General features: G+C 39.5%; 2 protein-coding genes and 1 long non-coding RNA gene across 3 annotated transcripts; 2 read left to right on the top strand and 1 right to left on the bottom strand.

The window, feature by feature from the left end:
• The first annotated feature begins 3839 nt into the window (after positions 1–3839).
• Positions 3840–5855, top strand: LOC140021124 (F-box protein At1g67340-like). Its single transcript, XM_072071884.1, has 3 exons — positions 3840–4370; positions 4445–4607; positions 4799–5855. The coding sequence occupies exons 1-3, from the start codon at positions 3988–3990 to the stop codon at positions 5600–5602; spliced, it is 1350 nt and encodes a 449-aa protein (XP_071927985.1). The 5' UTR covers positions 3840–3987; the 3' UTR covers positions 5603–5855.
• Positions 5856–9463: 3608 nt separating this feature from the next.
• Positions 9464–12025, top strand: LOC113716928 (uncharacterized). The gene is made up of 3 exons (XR_003454257.2): positions 9464–9600; positions 9905–10236; positions 11509–12025. It is a non-coding gene; the product is annotated as an uncharacterized lncRNA (long non-coding RNA).
• A 396-nt stretch (positions 12026–12421) lies between these two features.
• LOC113716927 (REF/SRPP-like protein At1g67360) lies at positions 12422–14611 on the bottom strand. Its single transcript, XM_027241487.2, has 3 exons — positions 14472–14611; positions 14132–14362; positions 12422–13050 (listed from the first exon to the last, which is right to left on the bottom strand). The coding sequence occupies exons 2-3, from the start codon at positions 14354–14356 to the stop codon at positions 12607–12609; spliced, it is 669 nt and encodes a 222-aa protein (XP_027097288.2). The 5' UTR covers positions 14357–14362; positions 14472–14611; the 3' UTR covers positions 12422–12606.
• Between the last annotated feature and the right edge of the window lie 2461 nt (positions 14612–17072).

Here is a 17072-nt window from a genome sequence, read left to right as displayed (position 1 = left end):
AAGGAGAATGAAAGGAAACTTCACTGGATTAAATGGGAGAGAATGACTGATATTAAGGCTGAAGGTGGTTTGGGATTTAGGGATCTACAGGATTTTAACTTAGCGCTATTGGGGAAGCAATTGTGGAGAATCCTGATGCAACCAAACTTGCTGATGAGTAGAGTAATGAAAGCCAAGTACTTCGCTGGGAAGTCCATATGGGAGGTACAACAAAGAGGTTCAGATTCATGGTGCTGGAAGAGTCTGTTAAGTGCAAAAGGAATACTAGCCGAAGGATTAAGGTGGAGGGTGGGGGATGGTAAATCAATTCATATTTGGGAAGACAGATGGCTGCCAGGGGTAGAAAATGGGAAAGTAAGGTCCCAGGAAAAAGATGACAAAAAGTTTCAAAAGGTGAGTGAGCTGATCAAGGATGGAAAATGGAACAGGGAGGTGGTGATGCGGGAATTTGAGGAGGAAGACAGATGGCAGATATTAAAGATCCCACTGAGTTTGGGAAGGGTCAAAGATAGGATCTATTGGGCGAAATCCAACTCAGGGGTGTATACTGTTAAAACTGGCTATAAGCTGATAAAGGAAATGAAGAAAGGACAGTGTCAGACTAGAGGTGCTCCAGAGCCAAGCATTAGCAGGAGGATTAAATCTCAAAGTTGGAGCTTCCTGTGGGGATTGAATATGCCAAACAAGCTTAAACACTTCATCTGGAAATGCTTACAAGGAATCCTGCCAACTAACACAGTAGTGAAGGGGAAGTGTGGCAAGGGGGACCATATGTGCAAGTGCTGTGGAAATAGTTCTGAGACATTAGAGCACTTGTTTTTTCTGTGTAGTAATGCTACAGCAATCTGGGAGGTGGCACCATTAAAGTGGGATGGGCTGGAAGTGTTTAGGAATAGTTTTTGGCATTGGTGGGAAGAACTTAGAGGAGCTGTGGTTCGGGAAGAGGGGAGGGAGCACATAATCCTCACGGTAAACCTCTTGTGGCAGATATGGAAAGCTAGGAATGATAGGCAGTTCAACAATAGGAGTTATGAGCCTATTGTGGTGGTCAACAGAGCACTGATGGACTGGAATGAGCATCACCTGGCACAAGGGAGGGGGTCAAGATATGAGACTATGGCAAGTGGAGAGAAGGAGAGGGATAGGGGATGGGAACGACCTCAAGAGGACTGGATCAAAATCAACACTGATGCAGCCTTAGATCAAAAACATAACAAAGCAGGGTGGGGTATAGTGGCAAGGAATGGATCAGGGGAACTGGTAGGAGCATGGGCGAGGCCAACTGAAGGCTGTGCAGAGGCTCAGGTGGAGGAAGCTTTGGCTCTAAGAGAAGCAATGGTAATTGCTAAGCAGATGGGATGGAGGAAGGTAGAGTTAGAATCGGATTGCAAGCTGGTAGTGGACAAAATCAAAGCTAGGGAGGAGGGAGTAAGTATAGCCACCATCCAGACGGATATCTGGAGTTTGATACAAGATTTTGACAAATGTTGTTTCTCCCACACTAAAAGGGGTAACAACTCTGTAAGTCACAATTTAGCAAAATTTGCTATAAATTTGTTTGATTCAGCTGAATGGAAGCAAAGCTTCCCAGCATGGCTGCTGGAGTTAGCTCGAGCAGATGTACAGGAGCAGTTGCTCTGACTTGATATCTTTGATACTTAATACAATGTTATCGTTGGGAAAAAAAAAAAAAAATGTACTCATCTGTTTATCTCCATTCAAAGCGCCAAATTTTACTTCTTTTAGTTATTGCAGGAAACAGAAACCGGATAGGACCCATAAATTGTGGCTAGTAGTAGAAAGGAGAGAAAAAAAAAAAAGAAAAAAGGGAAAACAACAGTGGGAAGGGGAGAAAGCTGTGTAAAAAGGAAAAGTGATCCAGATAGTAGAAAGAAGGTTACAAAAAAAAAAAAAGAAAAGGGGAAGACGAAGAATCACGAACTGTGATTCCAATTAGTTAGGGTAAAAGCAAAAAATATGAGAGCAGCTTACGGCAAGTGAACAAAAACAAACGCAAACTGGAACTCGGGGGAAAAAAAAAAAAAAAAAGGCACGTCAAAACAAACTCAAGTAACTGATCCTCTGTTCCTGCTGAATCACCCGTTTGACCTTCAGGGGATCGGTCGACGAGAATTCGCCACCTGAATTTGTTAGAAGTATAAATACTCCCATTACTTAAATTCGTCTCTTTCCCTCACTCTCACCAACGAGCGTGCCGTCACCCGCTATAAAAAACAAAAACAAAAAAAAACTAAATGACTATAATGCCTTTTTACATGTCAAAATAATTAATCTTTTTATCTTTTTTCAGCGAGGGTCAAAATTAATGAATTTTTTGCATCTTTTTTTTTTTTTAAAAAAAAGCGAAGAAGAAATTTGTTCATCTTTAATATTGTGGAAATCACATAAGCTTAACTAGAATCCCGTGCGCTCTAATTAATTGAGAAATATATACCACTACTATTATTAGGCTTGGTTTGAATTGTCATTTTTTTTTAAATTTTTTTATAAACATATTTATTAAATACTTTTTTATTATATATATATATATTAAATTGTTATAGTATGTTTTATTTTATAAAATAACAATTCAAATGACTCGTAACTCTAAAATTCGGAGAGAAAAGCAAGGGGGAGGTGAGAACGGAGTAGTGTCGTTCTGCCAAATTGGCAAAATCTTTTGTAGCAGTCAAAGCATCTCATCATTTGTCGAAATTTTAGCGTTTGATATGACGCTTTGACAATTGTACCGAAATTCCTCCTCTAAAACTTAACTGAAATTTGTTGCTTGGTAGTCACAACTCACAACAATAAATATGGAGTATCAGTAACTGCTTCTTCTTTTTTTTAAAAAAAAATAATAATAATAATTAGTAACTGCTTTTCAAATCAAACCCGGCAGAGTGCATTTTTTAGACAGATAAGAAGAAGAATCAAAAGCTGAAAAACAGAAACGAAACTGCAACAACCTGAACCAGCTAAGGTATAAATGCCACAACCAGACCCGCTCTCTTCTCCACCTGCAATTTCTAGGGATTAAAATTTCCGGCGGAACTGCTTTCTTGCCAATTTGTATGACAAGATTATTTATTAATTGGAACCTCTTTCGATGGTACAAAACTAGTACTGCAATTCTTTCTTGACTTTCTTTCCATTATCAGCCATTAATCATGGCCTCCCTTATAGTAATGGCAGAGTAATTCGCTAATTCTATTGGAGTGTGTATAAAGGTAAAACATTACGTTGGACGTAGATCAGAGCAGAGTAGTAGGATGGCGGGAAAAAGGCAAAGGCGGATGGAGATGGAAGAAAAAGCAAAGGAAGGGTCGGTCGGGGTGGAGGACGACGAGCGTGCGGATCTGGTCAGCGGTGTTTGACCAAGCTGTGTTGTTCAACCAAAGCAAATATAATACTCCAATAATCTGCAGGGAGGAAGAGGAAGGGTGGAGGAGGTAAAGGACGTTTTGGTCAATAAGTAAATAGAAATAGAAATAGAAGAAGAAAAAAAAACAGAGAAGCGAATAGTAGTATACAGTAGTATATATATATACACACATACTAGTAGGCGTAGTAGTATTTCATTGATTTATGTAGGGGTAGAGGTAAGAGGTTGCGTATTATTATGATAGCTGAGTGAGTAGTTATTTACTTATTTAAAGTTGGGCTGTGCGGGTCTCAGTAGCTGCAGCGCGGCCCCTGCCTTCTTTGCCATATTTCCTTTCCTCTTAGCTTTTCTTTTATCTTTTCTTTGTTTCATATAAATAATCTCTGGTCATCTTCATTTGGGAATTTGGGGTCGCCTATCTATATCTACATCTATATCTATATATGAAGGCCTCACCTCTCTTTTACTATCTCTTTAGATAGATATAATAAAGACTCTCCCTTGGGGAAGAAATACAGAGACAGACACAGTCAGTCTCTCTCTCTCTCTCTCTCTCACACACCCTCGCATACTAATACCAATCCTAGCTTTTAGCCAAAGGGATGAGAACGAGAAGGGGGCTTTGTTATCCCAGAGTTGTTGTTGTGAATCACCATACTAATAATAATACTAATACAAATACTAATACTAGCAGCAGCAGCAGCATGGCCAAAGCGGCGGTCAAGAGGAGAAGAGACGGTGGAGAAGGAACCACCAATGGTCGAAAGAAGATCAAGTTGTCTTCGTCGTCGTCCTCCTCCTCCTCGTTGTCGTGGTGCTTTACCGGACGACAACAAGAACGAGGAGGAGGAAGGGTAGCGGTGTTGAATGGTGGAGGAGATTGCGACTTTTTTGATGCTTTACCGGATGATCTACTTGTTTCTATTCTCTGCAAACTCAGCTCCACCGCTACCTGCCCTTCTGATTTTATCAACGCTTTGATCACGTACGTGTCCCCTTCCCTTTCCTTCTAATTCCTCATGTTTCCTAATTTCTAATAGCCATATAATACAAAAACAGATGCAAGAGACTGAATGGATTAGGGCTTCATTCAATGGTATTATCCAAGGCCTCCCAGAAAATGTTAGCGGTCAAAGCTAATAACTGGTCCGACTCCGCCCACCGCTTCCTCAAACTCTGTGCCGATTCCGGAAACGTCGAAGCTTGCTATACTCTCGGCATGGTCAGTCCCCTGTCCCTCCCTCCTTATCCACCAGACCAATTACTGAATTAATCAACACCGCCCATACCAAATTATAAACCTTAATGTCCTCCTTCCCCACCCCCCCCCCCCCCCAAAAAAAACCAAAAAAAAAAAAACAGATATTTTATGAATAATAATAAATGGAGTCTCATATATTTTTGATGATACAGATTCGGTTCTATTGTTTGCAAAACCGCGGGAGCGGAGCCTCGCTGATGGCCAAGGCTGCCATTAGCTCCCACGCGCCCGCTCTTTACTCCCTCTCCGTCATTCAGTTCAACGGCAGCGGCGGCTCCAAGACCGATAAGGATCTCCGAGCCGGCGTTGCTCTCTGCGCCCGCGCTGCCTTCCTCGGCCACATTGATGCTCTCCGGGAGCTCGGTCACTGCCTCCAGGACGGCTACGGCGTCAAGCAAAACGTTTCCGAGGGCCGCCGGTTTCTTGTCCAAGCCAACGCGCGTGAGCTCGCCGCCGTCCTCTCCACCTCCCCCTCCGCCTCCGCATTAACCTCCAGCAATTGGCTTACCTGGAATCCCCTGTCGCACCACCGCCACTCCCCCGGCTCAGGAGGGTGTCCGCTCTTGAGCGATTTCGGATGTAATGTTCCGGCTCCGGAGGCTCATCCGGCCAGCCGGTTCTTGACGGAGTGGTTTGCAGCTCGGGGCGGGAGTCCGGGTCCGGGTCTAAGACTGTGCTCGCATTCGGGTTGCGGAAGACCCGAGACTCGAAGGCACGAGTTCCGGAGGTGCTCTGTTTGCGGAGCTGTCAACTATTGCTCGCGCGCTTGTCAAGCGCTTGATTGGAAGATGCGGCACAAGGCGGAGTGTGCACCGGTCGAGAGGTGGCTGGATGAGGACGGAGAAAATGAAGGGAACGGCAATGGAAACGGAAATGATAACGGTGACGGGGTGGTCAACGGAGGTGGCAACCAGGTTTATGATAATGATGATGATGTGGTGATGGCGGAGAGTTAGGAGATGAGTCGACGGTGTGAGTGGAGGACGACTGTGAAGGTGACGGTAACGGCACGTGAGTCTGAAAAAATGAGGGTGGGGTTGACGGAAATGTTTTACAGAGCAAGAAAATTGAGGACAGATAGGCAATTTTTTGGGTGGAAAGAACTTTGAACTCCGCAGCAATGTTTTTTTGTTTTGTTTTTTTTTTGGGGTGTATAGAGTAAACGAAGTTCGGAGTCTGGTTTCAAATGGACGGCTCTCTCTTTCTCTCTCTGGTTTTTTTTTTTTTTTTGGGTGGGGAGGGGAAGGTGGTAAGTACAGTGGATGAATGGATATCTTGAGTTTAGTTTAAAGATTTTAACCATAATTAATCCCGTTAAATTGCAACCCGTTAAATTGCTTGTAACATGATTGATGCTTTTGTGGTTCTAAGGTTGAATCTTGATGTCCCCAACTTTTCCTGACCAAATGATCTCGAGTTTGTTCGTTTTGCTGGGCTTTTATCCCTTTCTCCAATCTTCGACAGTAGTGTCACATGAAATGTGGGTCATAGATCTTTAGCACAATAACTTGTTGGAATGAATTTTAGTTTTTCCTCTAAAAGTGAAGGAAAATATATATAGAGTATTAATTAGGGTAAAGACTTAAAGACTAAAGACTACTACTGCTACTACTACTAGTCCTCCGAGTCTGGAGAAAGAAAAAGTTCCACCCAAAACTTGAACGCGAGAGAAAGTGAAGTTCAAAGTTCTCGACTTTGACAGCTCGTAATCAGTAACTTCACTTTTACAATTGATTGATTGTCAGTTTTGAGGCAATGGCACAAGTTAGCCGGTGGGATTTGTATACTATAGAATCTATATAGATATCCCCCCCAGATCGATCGGCAAATGAATAATGAATGTTAATTGTGTAGAATGTTAACAGTAATGAATGTTATTGCAGGCTCCAGATTACACTAGAGAAGAGTGGGAAAAAAGAAAAAGGGGAATCCTAGGTGGTCAGTTCAGTTGTATTTGTGCGTCATTGAAACCACTACTGTGTGCGTGTATTCCGACCAAGAAAAGCAAGAATCGCAATCACTACTATATTTTGGTGGTCAGTTCTTTTTTCGCACTTTGGGCCAATAATTTTGGTCAAGACCGAAGCTGGGACTGGGAGGGATTGACCAAGAAGGACCGAGGAGAGGAGGGGAAAAGCAAAAAAAGGAAAAAAAAGAGAGGAATTGTGTAATAGATTAAAAAGAAAAGGTAAAAGGAATTGTGCGGGATATCTGCAAGTGGAGAAGAATGTGGTTTTGGGCGTCTGGGGAGCTTTATGCTCGCTCCATAAGTAACCCATCAGCAAAAGCAATGCATTGAAAATGCAAGTAAGCAAGCCCCTCCTCCTCGTCTCGTCCTATTATAAAAAAGAAGAGAAACCTGATTATTGATGGGTGCCAGCAATGCACTACTTATTCTTCTTTAAATTATCATCATTATGATTGATATTCGGTATCCCAAATAGGCAAAGAAAGCAGAGGGGCAGAGTAAGAAGTGGTTCGCAGGCTTGCCCATTTAAAGCCGTACTTGTTGGTTGGTTGGAGATGCAACTAATGTGGTTAGGATCAACACTAATAACTAAACATGGGGGAGACAGACAATAATAATAATGCGAAATGGAAATGTTTCGATTCTTGAATGGGATGTGGCATGCCCCCAGCTGCGGAAGCAAGCAATTGAATCATCCATGAATTGGATCAATTTTCGAAAACTTTAAAATCACCTTCAAGAACATAAATTGAGTAGTGTGATGAGGGCTGAAGTTGATGCGGAGGCCATTAAGAGCCTACTAATTTGACACCAACTTTAATGTAATTATCGTACTGCTGCCGATCATCTAATTCTACTAGCAGCAGAGAGATGAAAATTAATACTACTATTATGATGGCCGCCGTAATTGAAGAAGGCTGAAATATGTCTCTGTGTGTGTTTTTTTTTTCAATAGAATAGAATGGAATAGTGGGTGCGTTTTTGTCATATCCTGCGTTTGAGCTGTAAAACTGGGCAATTTTTGGGAGCATCACCAGTCTAACTTCTTCTCTAAGCGAAGCCATCTGACAGAGGCTGCTTAAATGCCAGCCAACGCTCGTCTCAAATACAAGAACAGAACCCATGAGATTTCGCCATCACAATCCCTATCCTTCATACCGGCTAACCGGGGGTATTACCTGCTTTTTCTGTAACTGAAAAGGGACCGTATCACTTTGTTTGGTTCCGAAAATCGATAAGCAAAGACTGAGAATCCCACCGCAACCATCCGACCTTTTATGGCTTCCTCCCTGTAAATATAATATAATGGCCTCTTCCACCTATTGGGCAAGGGCAGCAGCATACATATTCTTCTTAACAGCTCCAAACCCATTTACCTTTTTTCTTTTTTCTTTTTTTTTACTGGCGATACTTATGAGGTAATTAATTAAATCAGCGCTGTTCTTCTTTTTATTATTTATTATTTATTTATTGTGGTGGGTGGAAACCAGAAGATCATCGAATATTTATTTGGGTACGTAACGTAAGATATTTGGTACTAGTACTAGAGCAGCAGCAGCAGCAAGTACAAGAGTAGTGTCTCGTCTCATTCATTCCCAAAATGAAAGAGCTTCTTGTATACTACCACTATTTTAATAGCCGCTGACTTCTCACCAAAAAGAATTTTTTTTTTTTTTTTTTAAAGAAAGAAAAAAGAAGACGAAGAAAGATTAGGTTTAGGTGGGCATCATTAGCTCGTTCTTTCGCATGCTGGATGATCGTCGGAATTGGGAGTACTGAGTAGTATGAATATGAATGATATAAGCCATATATATTACAGTATGATGCACAATTTGTTTCTTGAGTAGAAATAAAATAAATGGGGTTTCAGCACACAGACCAGTTTCCCCTCATAGTACATTATGCCATGATTATGTCATGCACATGCACTGCAACAGAATGAATGCATAAAATAAAAAGACTACAACAACAACAAAAAGCTCTTTTTCACTTTTCCTGCCAAAGAAGAAGAAAAAAACAGTTTTGAATTGATTCCTCTTGTCCACCACCGTAAACCCCCTAAGCATTAAGCAATGGGAGCCAATTTTCTCTCAGCTAAAAGCCTAACTGGGCCCAGGATAAGGATTGAAGCCCCCCTTCCTCAACATACATACAAAACTATACGTACAAAATATGTTCTCACCCCACAACGAAAAATGATACTGACTGCCATCTATATATATATTCTCATTCCCACGCACACACACACACACACACACACAATGGAAAAAGGAAAGTGTGTGGAATATATATATATGTATATGTATATGTATATCAAATCAAACACCCCTCTCTCTATTAGCTAGCAAGCAAGCAGCCAAGCAATGCACTCTCCTCTGAAGCTTCAACCTTTGAGTTTTGAATTTGTGAAAGCATTTTTTATTCTTGGCATTAGAGTCCAATAATAATTCACGATACCTGTAAAAAGTGCGTTGTTTCCTCACCCTTTGTATTTTTGCATTAGATTAGATTAGATTAGCCGCTGTACATAATTTCTCAACTTACCTTACCTCTTTTTCTCGACATTTAGATTAACGAGTAGTATGCATAATTTCCCAACTTAGCTCCTCTGCTTCTCAACATTATTATTATTATTATTATTTAGTCCTTCCAAGGACAATAATGACATTAAAAATGGAAGCAGAAAGGCCGGCCGCCATGACATTATGATTTATGACAACCTCACCCGAACTACCCTCCTCACTGGCGTGGCGGAAGCCCAACTTTTTATCAACAGGCCCAAGTCTTGACCCAATTCACTGGTACGTATGTACGAATCTGAACTTTGTTTGAAACACTTGGGCGGGAGTATGGCCTGAATTTAAAATGAAAAAAGCCCAGGAGAGGCCCAGTAATTCTGAACATTATTAGCTAAGCCGATGATCAGCTCAGAGCTTCGTCGTTCACAACGCGCTCGCTCGCTCAGCATCAGCTCTCGACCTTCAGGTAAATCTAATCTCCCCTTTCTTTTCTTTTTTTTTTTTTCACTTTTATCCATTTCCTTCATTTAACATTCGCATCACAGTTTAATCATTTCTCGAATACCGAAGCTCCATTGTGACGCCTAGGGTTTCGATTCGATTCTGATTATGTATATCAAACTTGATTCCATGCTAATCGAATTGAATCCTGCTCCTGGTTTGAGCCTACAAGGCTCAGTTAGCGTTATGATTTGAATCAACAAATATGAACATAATTCTTTTTTTTTTTTGAGTTTAATTTCCACTCTCGTTTTGTGTGTGTGTGTTAGGGTGAAATTTAGCAGAAAAGGAAAGGAGAAAAAGGGGAAAAGATGAAGTTTATAATGGAATTTGCTGAGAACTTAGTGCTGAGGATGATGGAGGATCCAAAGGAAAGGGATAGGAACTTCAGGGAGCACTTGTACCATTTGAAAGACAGGTGCAACAAGACCAAGGAAATGTGGAGCCTCCCTCTTCGTCCTTATGGGTTTTGGACCTTCGAACGCCACAATTCCCAGATTTTCTGGGATGCTCAGATCAGCCAAGTTCCTGGCCGCCGTGATCCTTATGATGACCTCCTCCAGGGTGCCTACAATGCTGATCCTACCTCCACCCAGAAATAGTATGTTCAGAGTTTCCACTTGTGCAATTCAATGCGTGTGTATAGTTTGCCATGTCAATTCTAGTAATCTCTTGTTGTTTGTCCGCATTCGCCACGGTGGGGGCATCTTGCCCCTCTTTGGGGGGCTTGCTTGAATTTTTATCTGTCAGTATATAGCTTTTTGATCCGTTCAATTTCTTTAAAGTTTCGCTTAATATCATGTAATGCTGTGTTGATAGAGGTAAACATTTGCTATGCATAGTGTGTTGCACATTAAACAATTGTTTGTGAATTACTTCGTGCTTTGCTCTCAAATTTGTCTCAAGGATTTCTGACGAACCAGCTGAGAATTAGTTGAGCCTCTTAGATCATTAACAAACTATCTTACCTTAGATCTGCAATTTTTTTTTTTTTGACTTCATTTGGAAGTGTGTTATAAGTGCTAGCTCTAAACACTTTACTCTCTTCTTCTAGAAAACATAGTTCTATGCTGCCTGCTGGCCTTTCTCTTTACAGGGATATGCATCTTGTACTCTTTCCGGCGTAATCTTGTGCTGTCTGGAATCCTGTTCGCCTTTTATCTCCTTGCTCTGCATGCATAAAGATGCTTCCTCTAGAAGGTTGTCAAATGTTTATAAGCGAGGGCGGTCACTAAGTCACAGGTTTTTTGTCATGTTTTTGTTTAGCCCTGTAACTTGCGACTGATTTCTGTCTTGGTGTATATTACCTTTTATTTTGCAAACCACATTCCACTTGCTTTACAGCCAAAGTAGTCTTAAACAAGTAAGTGAACAAGAAAAAAGAGAGAAATAGAAAGAAGTGTCGGGGAATGTTGGAGTGCAAGGCTGGAGAATGGCCAGTTTTGGATTTTGGTTTGCTAGGAGTGATTTTATGCTAATTCTCGTTTAACACTAAATAGCTTATTTGAAATATTATTTTAAATAATTACTGTAACACTTTTTGTGATGTGATATATGTGAGATAAAAAGGTAATTGAAAAGATAAAAAGGTGTGTTGGAAATTATATTTGTGATGTAAACAAATAATTTCTAGCCATTATTTGGCTATCCAAACACACACAAAGTTTTTTAGTTGAAAAAAGAAAAGATACGTAGCTGGAGCAAACCAGACATCCAAACGATCCACATATTTGGAATGTCCACAAAAAATTCGTGTTTGGACAGTTATGTTTTGGCTTCAGGATTGAGTTTCAACTTTCGTTTCTAATTTTTAAGCAAGACATGAATCTCTGTGATTGAGGACTAATATTTATTGATGTTTTTCTATTTGCAGGGTGAGGGTAAACATCATGGGAAGTACGAAAGAGACAAATTGATCAAGAGCTTTGTTGATTCTTGATGCTTCTGTAGCGTCAACCATATTCAGACTTGTCAATACTTTCCCAACTGCTTTAACTCCAAATAAGGATGTTCAAATTGTAATGTTGTTACTTCACAAGCTTGCTGTTTTTCCTTTTAAGTTTGCTGATGACTGTCAAGTTGGACTCGTCAAGCCATTGCCAGAGGCAACCATGCCCTGATGTGCTGCCGTGTTGCTACTAATTATTTGGTCGAACATTTGCCTGAATTCTGCAGATGGTAAATTGCAAAGGCACACTTTCGGGCATTACGGTCTGCCTCCAGAGATTCAGATGGTCACGCACCGATTCTAATCTCTGTTAGCATTTTAGTTCTAGAGATAAGCAATAATCCAGTCTATTGGCATCCAAATACTTCTATCAGAATATTTGAGGGTGTGGAATGTTGATCCAAAATGTATGCAAATGACGTCCGGGGAATGGGCATTTTGATGTCTTGTACGCGGAAGCAACTTTTTCCGGGATTCTTTATATGATATGGATTAAAATAAAAATCGAGCCTGGGTGATACGCATGAGACCCAAGCCCAGCGGATCGTTTAAATTCTGGCAAATGCCTTGTAAAAGAGGCTGCTACGTTGCATTCACATTCGAGCAATTGATCCCAAAGGAGCACATCACGCTTAGAGGCCCGAAGATACAATTCGACGCGTTGCTCACCCCTTTAGAAACCAAAACCAGCATCATTCACAATCACGTCTCGGTTCTATATTTCCTTCCATTTCCAAGGGTGATCGATGTCAACAGCACAGAACTAAGTCAACAAAATTCAAAGATCAATGACGTAGATAGGCAATCATAAATCATGGACAATTTGCACAAAGCCAGATGACCACACGAGTTGGGTTTTTTATAACCGAATAGGAACACAAAAAAGAACTTCATACCATATTTGACAGGAATATTATGAGCGACTTTACAAAGACTGTCTATCCGCTCCAGCAGAAATTACTACAACCAAATTCTCCACAACACACCTATAACTGCCTCTTCAGAGAGCACAAAATCATCATTCTAGTCTGTTTCACTTGAAGTAACCCCAACATCCTTCTTTGCTGCAGCTGCCTCAACTTGTTTATATGCCTCCGCCACATCCTCAACAGGAACTGACGGGAAATAGCTGAAGATATGATAACCCCTACCATCCAGCTTTGCTATAAATTTGTTATACTTATTGGACACATCAGCAACAGTTGGGATAGCTATCCCTCCGACACCGTGCAGGGGCGGATAGCGATTGATGAGTCTATGCCATAACACTGCTAATAGCCTCACAGCAATGTTCTTGAACAGTGAAGCAGCATGACGAAGGGCTGCACGAGGACCACCAACTTGAGCTTGCTGGACCAAATCTTGGGCAACCTGTGAACCCTTCTGGACTACATTCTTTGCCCTATTAACAATCTTCTTGGCCACCGGTGGAGCATGCTCATCAAATTTCTTTGACACATTATCAACCTGATACCACAAAGCAACATTATACAGTGAGACTACTCCACAACCCCCCCCCCCCCCCCCCCCCGAAAAAAAATAAAACACCACCCCAAAAAAAAAAGCATCTGTAAATGGATAGGTATCTGCAAATCTAAGTACTTTTAAATTAAGGAAAAATTACAAAGCAAATAGCCACATAACGGTTAACAGAAGATAATCCTGTGCTTGTCATCAAAATGACAATTGTAATGAATAAATCCACATCCTGTTATACAGAATATGAGAAATGAAGCACACCACACATCTAATTGGAAAAAAAATAAATATCCACCATCACATGATACTGTGATGAACAAAATTTAGCAATTGCCGGCGAACGGCAAAAAATCAAAACATCAAATCAGAAACAATAGTTAAAGCAATATGGAACACAAAAAACTGAAAGAAGTGCACAGATCAAATCAGAAACAATAGTTAAAGCAATATGGAACACAAAAAACTGAAAGAAGTGCACAGAAAGTCCCGAGAAATTGTCCACACAAGAGACACTTGAACCGTGAGCTAGGTAGTGATCATATAAGGCTTGAAACTGGAAGTAACATAAAGAGCACAAAAAATGCATCAGGACATTACACCAAATATAAACATTATATTTGCATCAGTCAATTCCTGCACCAATACATCACCAAGGCTTCAGGCTCTAATTAACAATTTTATCAGAACATTTCACATCTTAACCCTTTAATGAGGATACTCTATAACCCAATTCAGATTGGAAAAATTATGTAAAATCATATATATATATATATATATATATATATATATATATATATATTCAGACCGTCCAAATCCCACTCATTTTGGCCAACTCCTGATTAACCAATTATCATCTTTGAATATATGAACACAAATCAACTGAAAATCAAAATCCCAAAATCATAACAGTTTCTTATCAGAATCTTTTCAAATCAACCAGTCAGTCTATCAAATTAATTAAAACTCCGCCTTCCAACTACACACACACAACTAGCAAGAAATGGAAAACATCAAAATGATCAATAAGAGAACACAATATACAACACATAATCGATCCAACTAATAGCACCTTTGTATCTAGACGAGCAAGGAGATCGTCAGGAAGGCCCTTGAATCTTCCGTAAACAGGGCCTACGACGGTAGTAACGGCGTTCTCCACAGTTCCTACGGTTGATTTCAGGGGTCCAGAATTTTGCTTGGCGTAGTCGTACAAGCAAGAAAGCCACACCACGGCGATGCTCGCTATCGCTCTAACAAACCCTAAATGCTTCAGTTCTAGATCGCTCGTCTCCATCTCAACCTACAGAACCCACAAAAAGATTTCCACACAGAAAATCAATCAAAAGTCAACAATTTAATTTTCATTTACAAGAAAAAAAAAAAACACGAGTATATGCATAGAGTCGTACCTTATTCGAAACAATTTTATCTTGTTTTTTTGTTTTGGGTCGCGTCGTACTAAATACTGCACTGAGTATTTGATGGGAGGGTTTTACTCACTTTTAAGTTTAGTAGACTGAGCTAAGCTAAGCTGCTAAGCCAAGGGGCGGATATACCCACACAATAGAGGTTTGGGTGCGATTTTGGAGATAATCTGTATGATCCGACGGCAAGCAAAGATCCACGTGGAGAATCTTTTGTCCTTTTTAAAATGCAGAAAACCCCCATGAACTTTCATAATTGTTGCACAATACACCCCAAAATATTTTATAAAGCATTTTATATCCAAACTCTACTAAAAAGTAATGAATTTTTATACAACATTTACTTTTTCACTTAAATGATAGTTGTATCTTCAAATAATAATTGAATGGACAAAAGCACCATTCGTGTCCGGTTGGCCATTATGTTACGTGGAGAACTGTTCAGACGTAGGGCAAAAGAATTTGACTGAACTCGTTTTCACTATCTCCACTCTTGAATTTGCCAAAAAAATTTGTTGTTTTCTTCTTGAGTTTGTTATTTTAGATTCTTCAACCCGTTGCGTGGAGAACTCGTTTTCACTAAATAGTGAAACAGCAGTCATAAAAATGTTTGAAATATTTAGGGATAAACTATACATTCATATCTATGTTGGAGAGGTAAATGATAATGGGGATATAGAAAATAATAATAAGGGTGAGTAAGATGGTAATAAAACTGTAGTTAATGGCAATATGAGTGCTAATCAGGGAGTTGGGAATAGTAATGATAGTTTAGGGGCAGGTGAAGTGAATGATAGTTTTGAACCAGAGGTTGACCATGATGTAAATAAATTAAAAATAGAATCTGATGAATCATACACACCTAAAAGTGAGAAATCTTTTGAATTTGACTCAGATTTTGGTTATTTCTTAGATGGGAACACATTAAGTTATGGTTGTGATATTGGTGATGATACTACTGAGGTAACTAGTAGGTTGAATAACAATATTAACTTAGAACAGTATCAACAATATACTAAGTTAATTAGTGATAAGTATAGAACCTTTGTTGAGGTTAGGAAAAATGGTAAGTTTGTTGAGCATGAAAATATTGTTGATGCTAAAGTACTAGAAACTGTCATTCAGTCATCTGATAATGAAAATAGAGAACAATTTTATGAGTTTAATGAGGAAAGAGACATGGCTAATCATAAAATTATGATATGCCTCCTTTTCACAACCATACATGTGTTTAGGAAGGCAATTCAGATGTATTCCATCCTTAAAGGTTTGAGTTGAAACTTCAAAAAAATGATAGAAACAAAATCATTGCATTATATAAAAGAGATTATGATTGTAGGATATATATATATATAAGTTATTATGGGAAAACTGAAGCATTGCAGAGCAGGAGCATAAAGGGCACCCTTTATAGGTGTCCTTAGTCTTATAAAAATGTAAGTGCAAATTCCAAATGATTAGTTGAACACTTCAAAAAGAATCTGGCTGATGATTCTGATTGGAGACTTAAGAAATTTCGAAAGACAATTAAAAGAAAGTTCAAATCAAGAGTTTCTAGATGAAAGTTGTACAGGGCCAAGAAACTTGCACTTTCTAAAATGTTGGGGATCATAAGAAACAATATTTCAGACTTAGAGATTATTGTGCAACCATTATGCTGAAAATTCTGATTCTGTAGCCTATGTAATGATAGAAGTTGTTCTAACCTCTGTCAGTCCCATATTTCAGAGAATGTTTGTTATGTTTGGGGCATAAAAAAATGAATTTATCAGTGGCTACAGACCGGTTATGAGTTTAGATATTTGTTATCTTAAAGGATGTTTTGAGAGACATTTAATACATGCTGTTGAGAGGGATGAGAATAATCAAATATATCCTATAGCAATAGCATGTATGGAATCTGAATGTAAGGAAAGTTGGCATTGGTTTTTAGAAATTCTGGCTACTCACATTGGATTACCAGCTAACATGAATTAGGAGTTCATTTTTGATAAACAAATGGTAAACTTGCCATTTATTTTTTCCAACATTCATATATTAGTTTATTACTGCTATACAATTAAATCCAATCCGATTGATAGTGCTACTGTTTTGTAGGATTTAGTAGAGAAATTTGGTGTGTTGTTTCCTGAGGTGGAACATAGGTTTTGTGTTAGGTATAAATATGTCAATTTTGAACTTAAATGTAAGGACAAAGCACTTAAATGTAAGGAAATATCATGCAGGCTGCTGCCAGAGCATATGAGTCAGATAGTTGGACACAAAAGATGAGAGAACTCCAAATTGCTAAAAAGGAAGCTTTATGACTAGTTGAGTGCTATTCTAGCTAATCTTTGATCAATATGCATGTTCAATCCAAGATCAAAGTGCGATATTTTGAGCAACAACATTAGTAAATCCTTTAACTAGCATATGAAGGGGGCAAGAATGGAGTCAATGTTATCTATGTTTGAAACGATCAGAAGGCTTATCATGTATAGATACTAAGAAAATAGAGAATTCATATCTAAGGCCAAGGGAAAAATTTGTCCAAGAATCCATAATAAGGTGAAGGAAATTACAGTATGAGCAAGAGAATATGAAACT

This window comes from Coffea arabica, chromosome 11e (assembly GCF_036785885.1).
Source record: "Coffea arabica cultivar ET-39 chromosome 11e, Coffea Arabica ET-39 HiFi, whole genome shotgun sequence".
Taxonomy (NCBI): Eukaryota; Viridiplantae; Streptophyta; class Magnoliopsida; order Gentianales; family Rubiaceae; genus Coffea; species Coffea arabica.
The sequence above is the reverse complement of the archived record's forward strand: the minus strand, read 5'-3'. Positions and strand labels throughout refer to the sequence as shown.

Bases quoted from the DNA above. Each gene is read 5' to 3' on its own strand.
- LOC140021124 (XM_072071884.1), top strand. From the start codon at position 3,988: ATGAGAACGAGAAGGGGGCTTTGTTATCCCAGAGTTGTTGTTGTGAAT. The intron at 4,371-4,444 runs GTACGTGTCCCC...ATACAAAAACAG, and splicing joins TTTATCAACGCTTTGATCAC to ATGCAAGAGACTGAATGGAT. The intron at 4,608-4,798 runs GTCAGTCCCCTG...TTGATGATACAG, and splicing joins CTTGCTATACTCTCGGCATG to ATTCGGTTCTATTGTTTGCA.
- LOC113716927 (XM_027241487.2), bottom strand. From the start codon at position 14,356: ATGGAGACGAGCGATCTAGAACTGAAGCATTTAGGGTTTGTTAGAGCG. The intron at 13,051-14,131 runs GTGCTATTAGTT...TTGTGGTATCAG, and splicing joins TTGCTCGTCTAGATACAAAG to GTTGATAATGTGTCAAAGAA.